We start from the raw sequence: 14,726 nt of genomic DNA, 5'->3' as shown, positions 1-14,726 counted from the left end.
CTTTCCAAAATTAAGAAATTTGACGAATGTATAGGACATAATCTTATATACAGTACCATACATTTAATTAATGTTGTGTACGTAAAAAAAAAATCTTGTAAATTATCATCATAATAAGTTACATTTTGAAAGGAATATATAAGACATATGATTATGTATTGCACATTAACTTTTGTACAGTATATTAACAAAATGTTATAAACTTTCTTTTGAGAAAGAGTAAGAAATTTGAAAACTGAATATGACATAATCATATGTAGAGTATAAGACATTTAATTATTTACTATACATGATAAAATGTTCTCTATTTTCTCCCCTAAAAGTGTAACAAATTTGAAAAGTGTGTAGGACATGTTCAGTATATTTAATTATGTACAGTAAACAACCAAAGGTCCTCTACTTTCTCGCAAAATTTGTTGACTTTGGAAAGAGAAAATATGTTTAAAATGATATTAAAAGGCAAAATATGTAGAGAAAATATCACAAAGTAATATTAGAGAGAAAGAGAGAGAGAATATTTCAGTTTGTAGAAAAAAGAAAAGAAAAAGATAATTGCATATCATTATCTTAGTGGATGGAGTGGCAGATCTCATTGACAGTACTACTAATACATCGAAAGAAGATATTCTACAACAATATTTTCAACAGAACACTATCCATACAATCATGAATATCAACTTATCAAACCTCAGGACAGTAGACAATATGATTTGGTGTCCTCATCCCACAGGTAAGTTTTCTTCTAAATCATTCTACACTACCATTAAAACTAGACCAATATTAAATGATACCATTTCTGATTTTCCTTGGAACAAACTCTGGAGTAAGAATGATATGAGTCCTAAAATACAATTATTTATATGGACACTCATCCATGATGGTATAGCAGTACTCGGCAACATTGATATTAGATTACCAAATATTAATCAAACATGCATAATGTGTAATAATGATATAGAAACGATTACTCATCTCTTTGGTACTTGTCCTAAATTCATTAATCTACTCAACCTATCTAATATTACTTTTACCAACCATCAAGCATTAGATCCAGTTAATACTCTTAAATATTTACTGAATCAAGGTAGCAGATCTAACAAAACATGGTTTGATTACTTATCTGATTTACTCTTGGTGGAAAGCTCGTAATAATAAGCATTTTAACGGAGTCGAACCGAATCTAAACCAGATCTACCGTGCATCCCTCCTCGAACTAAGGTATATCCCTTCGAACTCGATTAATAACTCTAACCCTCCTAGTGATGAACAGATAAACCAGTGGACTCCCCCACCATCAGAAACACTAAAAATCAACATGGATGGTAGCTTCTCTTCGTCAAGGGGCGCAACACCAGCTGTTGCAAGGGATTCATTTGGAGAAGTTATGTCGACATTGAAATCCGTCTTCACTCCCATCTCGGTTTTACACAGTGAACTAAGTGGCGTAAACTTAGGGCTACAATTAGGGCAGCAACTTGAAGTAAGGGGTTTTATAATCGAATGTGATTCGTCCCTAATCGTTGGATTTCTATCTAACGATCTACAAGACCCCCCGTGTCGCTTATTGGATCAGCTAACGGAAACTCGAGCTCGGTTAAATGAAACGGAGGTTACAATCACCCACTGTCTTAGGGGCAGTAACCAACTCGTTCATGAGCTGGCAACTTCGTGATGTCTTTTATTTCTACGTTGTTGTTATCTACTATTCAGTCAACCTATTGTAATTTTGACTTTGACTGTATTTTATTGGCGTTTCTCAAAAAAAAATCTTAGTAGATGACACATTTGTAATTCTTTCGGAAATCAACATAAACGCAAGATTTTTTTAATGACAAATCCGTTAATATCACGTAAAGTACACTCAGTTTTGTAACTTCCAACTATTAACTGACAGTTGACGAAGTTGTGGACCTGCAACATATTTTTGTTCTGCCTAGGATTGGGTTCTCTTTACCACATGATTTTGGGCCTTTTGCCAACCCCTCTAGAATTTATTTATATAGGAAACATAATCCAAAGAAAGCTCAGCTGCACTAAAGAAAAACAAAAACAAAAAGAAGGGCATTGACAGATTAGTAGTGGCAAAAACCACTATCTTTTTCTTTATGACTGTTTAGACTGTTAATGTTTACCTTAATGACAAAAACAAAATAAACACATAACATTTATATCTGTTCAACAAAAAAAAACATAACATTTATCTGAGTCTCTTTTTTTTTTTTGCATTGATAAGCTGGGAAGGGCCCAGACCCAAAGAAAGACAAGCTACAAGAGCAACAAAGCAAAAACAAAACAACAAAAACCAGGCATTAAAGCCAACATTTCCTCAATCTGATTCTACCATTTTTATCATCCTTAAGAATTTGGCTCAAGCCCTCAAGGAGGCAGGACACTTCAAACTCAATAGCACCAGCAGGTCTGAGCTTAGAAAGGAGATCAGCAGCCTGATTAAACTCTCTGCACCCAAAGATGCCACACATCCAAAGGAGGCAGCTTATGCTTATCTGCTAGCAGAGAATACACAACCATGGAGTCTGCTAGCAGAGAATACTCATTTATCTTAGTCTTTCCTTTCCATACCATCTTAAAGGGTGTCTTCTGATTTTGTAAAAATATTTATTTGGTCCAGAGTTTTTTTTCGTCACTTTTTTACTTTCTTAAATGTTCTTGACCGTTTTCACTTTTTTTTTTTTTCGTTTTTTTACCATTTTTCATTGATTTTTTCTCACAAATATTTTTTATATAATGTTTTGTTTTTCTATTGTATTCTTGTACCTCGTTCATTTGTTTGTCCAAATTGTTTTTCAACTTAAAGATGATCATTTATCGAAGCGTTTATTTTTTCATTCTTACTAGAACTAAATATTGGCCAACTATAAGCAATTCAAGAAGTCAACATATCTGTCAAGACTGCACTGTTAGCAGTCCCTTGCCAAATGAAAAAAGATAAAGCATAAATTTGAGATTGAGAGTTTTGGAAAACTTGAAAGAACGAAGGTGAGCACTATGACCATTAAATTTGTTCGCTAGATGGGTCCTATTTAAATTGTTTAATTACTGAATTAATATTGAAGGGGACAAAATAAAAAATTATCTGAATTATTCTTGACGGTTTAATAGGTTGGTATGAGCACAATGCCAGAAGAAGCTGTTGAATATGTGAAATTTTACAGCTAAGATGAAGGTAAATAAAACAAAAATTGGTGCAGGTTTTTGGGTACATGAGGCTCGCAGATGAGACTCAGCTGCTAGAGTATCCCAACGTCCCACAGACCAAATTCAACTCCGACATAATCTTATCCGTAAATCGTCATTTGCATAAAAACTTCAGATAAGTTAATTTTACGAAACACTCGAGCCTCATTAGCGAGTCGTCAGGTGGTTCCAAGTGCTTCACAACAGGGGGGTGTCATAGGCTAACTTAACAAAACATAACGTCATATTTGCATATATAGAAGACCCAAAGTTGGTTTTTTTTTTAATTTGAAATCCAGAAATGACGGATCTGTTTTAGATTTACTTCTGTCTGATCACTTTCATCTTTGGATTGTTCTTGCAGATCTCAAGCTCCGATGATCTTTGGATGTATGTACTGATTGCTGGTAACTATTGGATATCAGAGTCAACAGGAACTTTACTCACGAAGATGATCTTAGAAGACAAATCGTTTGATCTTTGCCATTCTACAACTCTGGTGATTCTGTATTGTACAACCTATTTTGTTCCGCGATGAAGACTTACATAATAAGGTACTGAAAACTAAGAAAACTTTCAAAGAACTGTTTTGAACTTGGCAGGAGACCGAGCTAGCTTGGGCCAAGTTTGGTTCCTCAGACAAATTGACCTGATGGTTATTTTCTTCTTTGGTTAAGGTTTTCAGAGAGACAGTCGACTCAGAGACCAAAGACCAATACGATATTGTCTCCTATTAGACTCTAAGACGTATCCAGAGTTCTCTTTCTTGCAGTGGTTGGACCTCCGAGCTAAGCTCTAAATGCTTCTCCAAGTGAAGTTGGACTATGACAGAGGAACTTACGTGGAATTGCAGACTAACATTACCATATGGGTATGCAAGTGTTTTACCATGAGGCTACCCATCCCAAAATAGTGACTGAATGAAACCAGGTGCAGTTAAAACTAACTATTAGAATATCTCAAACAGTTCTACAGACTGGATCTACTCCAAATTAAAACCCTAAAACTCATTCCCTTCTCAGATGCAACAAATAGTCCACTGACACGAAGTTCCGTACAAATATAGCACAGAATGTTAGACCTATCCTAAGTTTTCGCCTGATGTAAAATGGTAGAAGCTTCAACAGAGATTTACTTCAATTAAAAATTGAACATAAAAAACAAAATAAAGGACTAGTCATCTAAAGGTGGTTGTGATCTCCACTTTATGCTCCATGCGGAGCAGATGAGGGTTTACATCATTGCTGCAGTTTCCACCAGCCTAAGAGTCTTTCACCCTCAGTATTCTTGTTTATAAACATAGGAAGAAAGAGCACACAAAAGAGCAACAGATTTATGATTATTAGAAGCTACAGAATGGGTTCCTGCAGCATATGAAAATGCAGGTAACGCAATCAAATTATGTAAATTCATATAGGAATTTGATACGTAAATCTAGAATACAGATGAAATTATCCTTGAACTGCAGACTTCTGTTCAACTAGACACTAAAACAAACATTCTGAAATCTCACTTGAATGAATTTAGATCTCAAGTCAGATAGAACCAAACACCACCACAGATCTATGAAACAAGTTCAAGAGGAGATTAAGATGGCAAATAACAAAATGGTAATTGCTTATAAATTCAAGATGTGAAATAAACTTAGTACTATTATTGTAAATCAATGCATATACAAGAGCCATATAAATGCTCTATGAATCAAATAACAGCTGAGTTTACATAGTTGTACTAGAAACACAGACAACCAACATCTGGCTGGTTTTTCACTCCACAACTGAATCTCTACATCTTACTGACCTAATGAAATCTTGTGGATTGTGGTTATCTTTCAGTTTTACCTCCATGGATCAAAAATCATTTTACATAAATAGATTTTGCGAGAGACTGACTTCATTGGTAGAACAGTGCAGGGTAAGTACTAGAACTGCACTAGCGTATTACCAGGATTCAAGAAAGTTGAGACTAGAGAGTACTTGTTTATGGATGATTCTCACTGACATGATTTGGAATCTCCACTTGATTGTCGAGTGGCATATACTGTGCCATTATTGCTCTGATCTCCGAATCCATATAAGACTGAAACAGATAACAAGATAGGTTCGTGATCAAGATCAATAGCAATATTTGCATATTTATTCTCGAGTGAAACAGGCATACACAAAAGATGAACTTACCCTTATTCTATACTTATAAATTAGGTAGGCACCACCAGCAGTGATTGCCAAGCCTATGAGAATGACCCAAATCGCCGTCCAAATTGACCTTGATCCACTGGAACTCTTACCTGTGGACGACCAAATAGATAAATCAGAAAATGGTAGTGTTTTGTTTATGTTATTATAGCCCAATTTTGGTTAGCTCACTCACTTATACAAGTGTCATGATCCTTCATGTACAAGAGATCTCCACTACAGGTACACTCATAGCTACCCCATGTATTCTTGCAGCTGCATTCAGGGCACTGACAAGCAGTCTTCTCTTTGCATTCATCGATATCTGGTTACAAAGTACAAACAAGAAAGAAAGTTAAGTTATCAGTCATCGCACATTTTCTGCATATATTCAAGTTAGATTAGGATAAGTTGCTTCATCCAATTAGAGTAATGTCTTCTTTGTAGATTAGTTTTAACTTTTAAATCAATCTAACAGTAAAGTTTCCCTTCACAAAAGGGAGAAGCAAATTTGGAATCTCTTACCTTCACAGCTTTTCTTACCATCACCTCTGAGTCCTGAAGGACACTGGCACCTGACATCATCATCTCCCTATTCACAAAAGAAAAGGGAATTTGAGACCACATCCTTTCGATGAGTAAGTAACAATGGGTAAGATTACTAACCACACAAGCAGAGAATGTTCGTCCATCTCGAGTGTCCTGCCAACAGCCTCCATTACTGATTTTGCAACGTCCAGGACCACTTGCTGCAAAGAAAAAGTTCAGTATTAGGCAAACATAAATTCCATAACAATAAAAAGTTAGATAGGCACATCAGCATTAGAAAAATCAGCAGTTTTTGTTTAGAAAGAAGTCTTTTGGAAGACTTGGACGAAATACCCAATATAATTTTTGCAGCTGATAAACAATCATATGAAACTGCTACCGCAAGCTAGTTGATTTCTGTAACTATATGTAATCTTAAGCGACCGGAAAGAAGGCGGAAGAAAAATTTATCTTGACATCTTCTATTGTTAGATGGCTGATGACCAAAAATAGAATAGTGAGTTCCTTCAGCATGGCATCCCAAGCGACGCAGTAGTCCTTTAAAAGAGGACAGCTTTGTATCTTGCAAAATCTTAATATGCTTGGGAAGAGGATATCTAGATGACTAGATGTAACTCAGCAAAACCTTAATATGCGGGTCAAAGAGGAGATGTGGAGATAATTGTGCAAGTAGGAAATAAGAGCAGTTTCTTGCACAACTTTTTTCCTGTTCGCCTGTTTTGTTACTGACTTAAGGTTTAAGTTCAAGATAGTTAGTTTGGGCTTTGATTATTGGTTATTTTTGTTGACAAAAAGTAGATCATAATCAATTTTAGTGAAACAAATATAGAAAAGATTAAAATAAGGGGGTAGTAATGTCGACATGTCGTCCTGTGTGCTTTCTTATGTTCGCTCTCTTTTGTTGTGGGAAACGACAAAAGTTTGAGGAAAAGGCGACACGGGGTAAAGAATAAACAAATCTTCCACTATGGTTAGTGACACTAACGCAATGGAATATTATACTGTGATCAACTGGCGGGAATTGGAGAAGCATGTGTCAGCAACAATCTCATTTTCCAAGTAATATAAAAATAAAAAGCTATTAAGAGATGCAAGCTTTTGTTTGAAAGTATAATGAGGTAAACAGTAGAACTATTACTTGATGGATGAATCACTCAATCACAGAGCTAGAGAGAAAGGTTGACCTGTGCAATTGTTATAACCATCTCCTTTAAACTGCACACCGTCGACCAAGGGGCACTCACATACTCTTCCACGGAATGTATCCTGAGTAACGATTAAACTCTCAATGTCAATATGGATGGGAAGTGTAATATTGCCGGAATAAAGCCAACTAGATCTATATTACCTTGCAGGCAGTGACATTAGACGCCTTATCCTGCCAACAACCACCATTGTTATCCAAACACTCATTTGTCTCTATAGCTGCAGGAGAGATACTGAGTTCAGAAATTTAAAAACCAAGTAATAAAAAAATAGAGATAGCTTACATGATTAAAATTTTCACTAAGCTATTAGAAATCTCACCCCCGCTCAAACAAACAGCTGGCTCAGTAGTTTCTTCAAAGCCAGAGCAAATAGCCTTCAAAACAGCAGCTTTATCTAACTTTCCTGCAGTCACAATAGTTTGGGAATGAGACCAACTTTGCAGGTTGAGTATGAAAACACGGAATACTGAGTGAGGTGAGAAAAAAAGTTATCACGACTGACCTCTATATTGTCGATTGTTTATAACAAGGGTAGGCAGTATAGTAACATCACCTCTAGTTCCTTTCCCAACCTGTCCAAAATCTTTTTAATCATCTCCTCATGCAACTGAAACTTGGACTTTGGAAAGGTTTAGGAATATACGAAACAAAAGATAGATGAAACATGATACCTACCTGGGCATCTTGCTCTTCTTTCAGGACAGGATTCTCAGAATCAGCATTTGGATCTCCCATACATTTCTCAATTTTTCGAGTGTCAAGGCCTACAACAGATTACGACGAATATTAGTATCATTTCACAACTGATGAATAAGAACCAGATGTTGTTTTGTAGCGCGTGTGATTGTAACTAACATTGTGCAATCCTCGAAAATCTAAAAGGTCATGTGATCATGTCCTTGGGACCAAAGTTTAACTTCAAGATTTATCCCAAGTAACTGTAGGTACTAAATAAGTATATGGAGTTGTAGTTTGATGGACTGTTTAAGGTTCTTTTGACGACCCATTTAGGCTTCTTTACAATTGCCTTTGGGACAGTTACAATTTTTCATGTTGTTTCGTGGTAGTTATGTGCATATTCCATACTTACGATGCATCATATTAATATGATGTAACGATGTAATGAATCCTTCAAAAAAGATCTTGTTCTATAAAGGATACCTACCAAGAGATTTGATAACATCATCAGCACAATCTTTGTTATATTTTTTCTGCTTCATGGGGCATCTAAGTTGAAAGTCAGTCACATAATCCCACCAAGCCCAAGGTTTTTTGGCCTCACTTGCAACTTTGAAAACACAGAGCTGTCTTAAATTTTCAATAACAACATCTTTCCCTTCATACCCTTGGCTAAAATCTTGCTCAGGATCTGGTGCACAATATCTTCCATGATTTATACATTGAGACTTACACTGTTTGCTCAAAGTGAATGCCTGAGGACAATACCAAGTTATGTAATGTGGTGTAAACTGTGTGTAACCACCTCGCTCAAGAATTTGTGCTGGACCTTTGAAATCCTTTACAAATTCCATCAACATATTACATTTTACACCACATTCATCATTGCTATTGCTCCATAACTCATACTCCACACGATCATCTGGGTGAGGAACTGCTTCTCTCCAGTCAAGGTTCACATTGACCATATTCCCGCCTTTGATTGCATTTTTTAACTTCTCACCAAATTCCTTATCAATAAGTGCAGATGGAATAGTAATATTCTCAATATACTTAGCAGATGCACCACCATCTTGAGATGAATCCATGGTTATTAATGCTTCTTCTACATCGTCTGCTACAAGAACTGCAGATGCCCCTGCTTTTTCCGCATTCCAAACCTTAAAGGTGAAAAAGCAATCTGCGAAGGAAGTATAAGTATCTCAAACCAATCACTTTTCGATTATATTCAGATACATAGTTCATTATATAAACAACTAATAAAACCCAAAAACTAAATTGCTTATCAAAAGAATGAAATTATCATAAGGAAAAGAGAAACAAGAATGGAAATTCCAAGAGGTACTAATCATCCTTAAGTTTCTATCTTCCATTTTTAAGTAATATAAAGTATAAGCAGGATGCTGTATCAGTCAGTGCAAGCTCAATTAGGATTCTGGGACTAGATGAGGCAATTTATTCGATAAAATTGCAATTCTTAACTACCGAATGAGCTAAAATAACCTATTTTCATCTGAAAAAGATGGGGAACAAAATGAAGATCACATAAAACAAGTAAAAAAAAAAAAACTTTTGTAATTTTGAGAGAGAGATGAAATAATTGTACCTCCACGATCAACCAAAACAAAGACAGGAAGACCACCAGGTTTGGGCTTAAACGAAGTTCCCAATTCATCAAAACCCTTACAACCTTTCTGATTCTCCTTAGGGTAAACAACCGTACCCGCCATGCTTCCACCATATTGAGGAACTCCGAAATTTGAAATAGCGCTATCATGAGTTCCTCTAATACTATCTGGAGATGTCACAGTTAAGCTATTCTTCTCTACAACAAATCTTGCCATTACAATTGACATCATTAAACAAACCCTAAAAATAAAAACCAAACAAAACCCAGAAAACTTCCCCATCTTCACTTTTAGCAGGATCACCTGAGGAAGGAGGACTTGATTGAATACGTATAAGAAGCTCAAACCGTAAACTAGGGTTTTAACTGATCAATCGACCGAATTCAGATGTAATGAGTAAGGCTTGTATCAAATTCTTAAAGAAATCAGTTATGGAATTGAAGGACGGCTTGACGAAGAACAAGGGAGTTACAATCCACTTGCTCTCTATGTGAAGAAAAAAATTAGAGTTAATTCCATTTTGGCCCCTAAATATGACCAATTCGTCAAATGGTTCGCCCAAGTAGGGGTTTTAGCTATTTGCCCAAAATAATACTCCCTCCGTCCCAAATTAAGAGTCCCATATTGGTAATCCAACTTATTTTCATACCTTTTCTTCTTCCATGTTTACCCTTAATTATTTGACAACTTTTCTTGAAGTAATTCAAGGATTACAATTTCCATTCTAGAAATACATGCAACTTTTCTTGAAGTAATTAACTTTTCTTGTAGTAATTGAAAGATTACAAAGAAAAACCAATTTTTGTATTGGAAAATGCCAAATATCTTAATTAGCTTAATTAATGCACCCTATATTAAGAATATCAAAGAAAGGGTATTCATGGAAAAGTAAGGGATTTTATATGATATATTAGGAATGGGACTCTTAATTTGGGACATCCAAAAAAGGAATAGTGGACTCTTAATTTGGGACGGAGGGAGTATTCAAAATAAGTAGAAAACAACAAATATTTCATAATTAATATTCAGGTCAAAATATTCATATGGACAATGCTCTTTTTGTTTAACGAACTTTATTCTTCTTTAAATTTTAAACATATAAAACTTTTTCATTAAATGTTTGTTTTCAATAAAATGTATACATCTAGAAAGGATTTTTTATTCTCATCTTAACAGTATCCAATTTCCATACCTTTTATTCAACAATACAACTTATAAAAGGCAACCTTTTTTGTTCGATTTTTCTGCAAACTAGATATGAAATCTTGCAAACATACATTGCAGAATTTAAATTGCAAACTCGATTTGCAACATGCATTATCGGTTTGCATATCTTGCAACCAAGGGGGAGCTAGGATTCAAACTTGCCCCGAACTAGTTTAAAATTGCGTAGAAATAAAAAATTCATTTCTAACGTATGTACCTAACTAGTGTTTGAAAAAAAAATTTGTTGAATACGTAGAATTTCGTTAATAGTTCAAACATACAAAATTTAAGAAAACTTAACCTTAACAGTTTATAATGAATGAGATCATTAATGATTTGGTGATAACGAAATAACTAAGTTATAACTTGGATAAAATTCAACAAAAGGGGTAAAACTTGACTAATCACAAAAAGAATGGTAAAAATGAAATTAGATCCAGAAATAGAAGACATAATTGGGGGCTAAAAGTGAAAAGAATTAATTGAGGGCGATGGGTTTTGAACACACGTGGGTTGGGAGCTGGGAAATGCACTTGACCAACACGACTACCTGGCTACACCAGTTCGTTTACGATTCTGACTTACTTATATCAAGTTGTGTCCCTGACTGCAGCCAAGGGTAGCCACCCCCTGGCTCCGCCCTTGCTTGCAACCTCGATTTGTAGAATGCAAACTCCATTTGTAGATTTTGCAAACTCGATTTGCATAATTCAAACTCAGTTTGGGGATCTTGCAAACTCGATTTGCAAAAATTCCTCTCTGTTTTGCCAAATACTCTTAGTTGATTTCTTCATCGCTTTGTCCTTGGTATTGAAAAAAGATATTTGAACAAAAATACATCTGAAAATCACGCATACAACAAGCGAAAATCAAAACATCAACTTCATCTTCCATAGTATAAGGATTTCATAACTTTTTCTCTGAGGTTTTAAGGATGTTCAGATCTTATTTTCAATATCTCAAAGTAGAATGATTGAAACTAAAAGACATAAGAAACCCTAAATTTTTCTTTACGGACTAGATCTATTTCAATTTTGTATTATTGTAAAGTTTTATCTCCTTCTTCCTCGATTCATTCTCGTCTGAAACTGTATGAGAGTGTTGAAGATATGGACAAAGGGTTCTTTATTTATCTCTCTTCTTGATATGTAAAACAAAAGATTTTCAAACTAATTCCTTCTTCGATCTTCTCTTTATTTATCCATGAAATTTTCGTATTGAGAAATGAATCACAAACAAACTGATTTGAATCAAGTTAAACAAAAATTTCACTCGATCTTCTACTCGAAATCAAGTTAGCACAATCTGAGTCTCAAGTTGAAGATAATGAACATACATATTTTGAAACTTTCTTGACGATGACGAACTCAGAAGAAGAAGAAGATGGCGATGACAAACTTATATCTACTAGAAGAAGTAGAGGAAGAAGAACCCTAAAATGTTTGAGTTTTTTGAGACTGAAGTGAGTTTTATGGATAAATGTATTTTGGGAATGTAAAAAATAAACAATGACCTAATTGTTAATTAGTGATATTATTGAACACATGAAGGATAAATAGACATACTAATATTGACATTTTTAGTGATTTCAATTACTTCTTATGTATAATATATTAGTTATAGCCCTTGCCCAGGGTGGAATTAAGACCTTAGAACCCTCCATGAGGGTTCCTTCATTTCAGAGGAACCTTTAATTAGGTTTCCTTTGATTGCGAACCATCAGGGAGGGTCCTTTGGTTTGTAGATATTTAAGGTGATGGTTGGGACTTGGGCGGAGATTGATGATGGTGGATATTGAACATGATTATGGTAGATGATGATGATGGTTGAACAGATTAATGGTGGAGGAGATTGATGAGGGTGGAGATTGATGAGAAAGAGAATAGGAGAGAGAAGAAGAAAGATATTAGGTAAGTCTGTAAGAAATTAGAAGGTACAACGGGAGTTCGAACATAATTGTAGGGCCAAAACAAAAGTTTGTACACAATTTGGTGCATGTTTAAGATTTACTACAACTACTATCATCATAGTAGGAGAAGGATAGACAAAGACAATATTGATGATAAAAAAAACAGTAATCAATTGACTGAGGTCAAAAGTCAAGAAAATACCTAAGCCTTGCTCTGGCTTTAAACACAATCAGGTTTGTCGTGGAGAGAAGTAAGGGAGATTTGCGTAACTGGGCCGATACCTCAACCCCGAAATATGGAGGGTACAAGCTGCCTAACGCTTTCTCGACTTAAGCTTGAATTTGATCAAAGATCCTAGGCGGCGAAGATCTTAAATATTTAATAAACTTAGGATACAAGCCGCCCGGAGGGAGGAACTTTCCCCCATAATCTACAAGATCGGGAAATCGATTTATTCGAAATACCAAATATCCTTTGACGATAAAAAAAATGGTCATCAGTTGACTATGGTCAATAAGTCAAGAAAAGACCAAAAGCCCAGCGGTTCAACTCGTATAAGTCAACAGGGAGGTTGAATCCGAAAGAGGTCTACAACTCAAGCCCAGAACTTGGGGGGGGGGTCATTTTGGTCGTCTTAGGCGCCTTAAGACCTTGCCTTTGCTCAAATACAATAAGGTATGTCCATGGATTTAAGTGAATACTAGGAGGTTCGTGGAAGTGGAGTCGATACCTCAATCCCAAAACATGGGGGTAGAAGCGTGCCTAACACTTGTCGACTAAATGCCTAATCCTATCAAAGATCCCAGTCGGTAAGGATCTTCAGTATTTATTAAACTTGGGCTTCAAAAGTCTCAGAAACTCGGAAACATTATCTGTCAAGTATCCTTAAAAAGGTAATTTCTAAATCCCAAAAGATACAGAATAATCCGAAAGCGGAATCGTTATGTCTCACAACTACGAAATAGTAGTTTCAAGCCAAAATGGTGGATCTCAGCCGCCTCGTCAACACCGCCTATCTATCTTTGATCAAAACAGTCTATAAAAGATAATCAAATCGTCTCAAAGCAGACAGACTCTCTCGACGAACATAACAAGTAAGTCATAACTCCAAAAGCTCGGTTGCATTCAATACTCAATATTTTAACTACAAAGGAAATCTAATTATCTTGAGTGTCGGAGAGGATTCCGAGTTCCTTGCAGGTTTCGTCCCCCAGATCAAAAGAGCAAAGCGGGATTGAACATTGCAGTCTCACCATTCTGAGTGATTTCAAGAAGACAAATTTTGACATCAGTAAATTGGCGTTAGATGGAGGGTTGACTCCAGCAAAAATATCTCACGAGTCGATACCTCAAATCAGACATTATATGAAGAAAGAGAGAGTCTAGCCGATTTCTATGTTTTCCTCTTTTTTGATGGTTATGTGATGCACCCGAAAAGGTTGCAAACCCAAGCGGAGGTATTAAATAGTAACCATCAAAGCCGGAATCGATCCAAGGATAGGAATGAAGCTTGTATATCGAAAGGGTCTCGTTCAAAGGTTTAAGTATCACAAGCTAAGTTAGACTAAAACGAAAAAGGAACAAAGGTAAATGAGGAGTTTTATAATCGAATAAGTAACAAAAAAAAACAAGTAAACAAACTAAATTATCAATGTAAACAGGCGAGAGAGATTCGAGAGAGGAGTTGAAGGAACAAGAGTAGGGAGGCAACAAATAAGTGAGAGAAGTGTCGAGGTCCGGGAATCCGTTGTGGTGAACCTACAACTATTTACGGTCTAATCGAATGTATTGATACAAACATAGTCTCGATTCCTACGGTGGATGTTCATAAGCACTACGTATGTCCGGAGATAATACTTAGTCAAACAAACTTCCTAAACGAATAAAACCGAATCATCGAAAATGTTGTCTAGTCGCCTAACTATGCGAAGTGCTTGACAAGACACATGAAAAAAGATTCAACAAGTAATCGAAATAAGAGAACATCAATTTATTATCAAAACATTAAATCATCACATATATAATCATAAGTTCATCACATTTCATCTCATATTCGACACACGAGAATTAGCTAAACATGGCGAAACAAGTAATGATTGGAAAGAAGATAAAGAAAGACACGAGTTTAAGCGAGAATCCCCCTTTTCGGATGAGGCACGAGGCTAAGTTCGTCGGGAA

General features: G+C 35.7%; 2 protein-coding genes across 2 annotated transcripts in view; one reads left to right on the top strand and one right to left on the bottom strand.

Moving 5' to 3' along the window:
* The window catches only part of LOC147538040 (uncharacterized), a 103,628-nt gene that overhangs the window by 71,053 nt on the left and 17,849 nt on the right, over positions 1-14,726 (top strand). The window lies entirely within an intron of this gene.
* LOC147538041 (vacuolar-sorting receptor 3-like) lies at positions 4,796-10,031 on the bottom strand. The gene is made up of 12 exons (XM_086639299.1): positions 9,411-10,031; positions 8,292-8,984; positions 7,802-7,890; positions 7,629-7,698; positions 7,446-7,529; positions 7,267-7,343; positions 7,103-7,184; positions 6,036-6,118; positions 5,895-5,961; positions 5,566-5,694; positions 5,373-5,482; positions 4,796-5,274 (listed from the first exon to the last, which is right to left on the bottom strand). The coding sequence occupies exons 1-12, from the start codon at positions 9,712-9,714 to the stop codon at positions 5,176-5,178; spliced, it is 1,887 nt and encodes a 628-aa protein (XP_086495425.1). The 5' UTR covers positions 9,715-10,031; the 3' UTR covers positions 4,796-5,175.

This window comes from Eschscholzia californica, unplaced genomic scaffold (assembly GCF_041429995.1).
Source record: "Eschscholzia californica isolate CP2 unplaced genomic scaffold, dmEscCali1.0.p SCAF_5, whole genome shotgun sequence".
Classification (NCBI taxonomy): Eukaryota; Viridiplantae; Streptophyta; class Magnoliopsida; order Ranunculales; family Papaveraceae; genus Eschscholzia; species Eschscholzia californica.
This window is presented reverse-complemented; position numbering and strand designations above follow the sequence as displayed.

Bases quoted from the DNA above. Each gene is read 5' to 3' on its own strand.
- LOC147538041 (XM_086639299.1), bottom strand. From the start codon at position 9,714: ATGGGGAAGTTTTCTGGGTTTTGTTTGGTTTTTATTTTTAGGGTTTGT. The intron at 7,344-7,445 runs GTGAGATTTCTA...TCTCTCCTGCAG, and splicing joins AGCTGTTTGTTTGAGCGGGG to CTATAGAGACAAATGAGTGT. The intron at 5,275-5,372 runs GTAAGTTCATCT...TATCTGTTTCAG, and splicing joins TTTATAAGTATAGAATAAGG to TCTTATATGGATTCGGAGAT.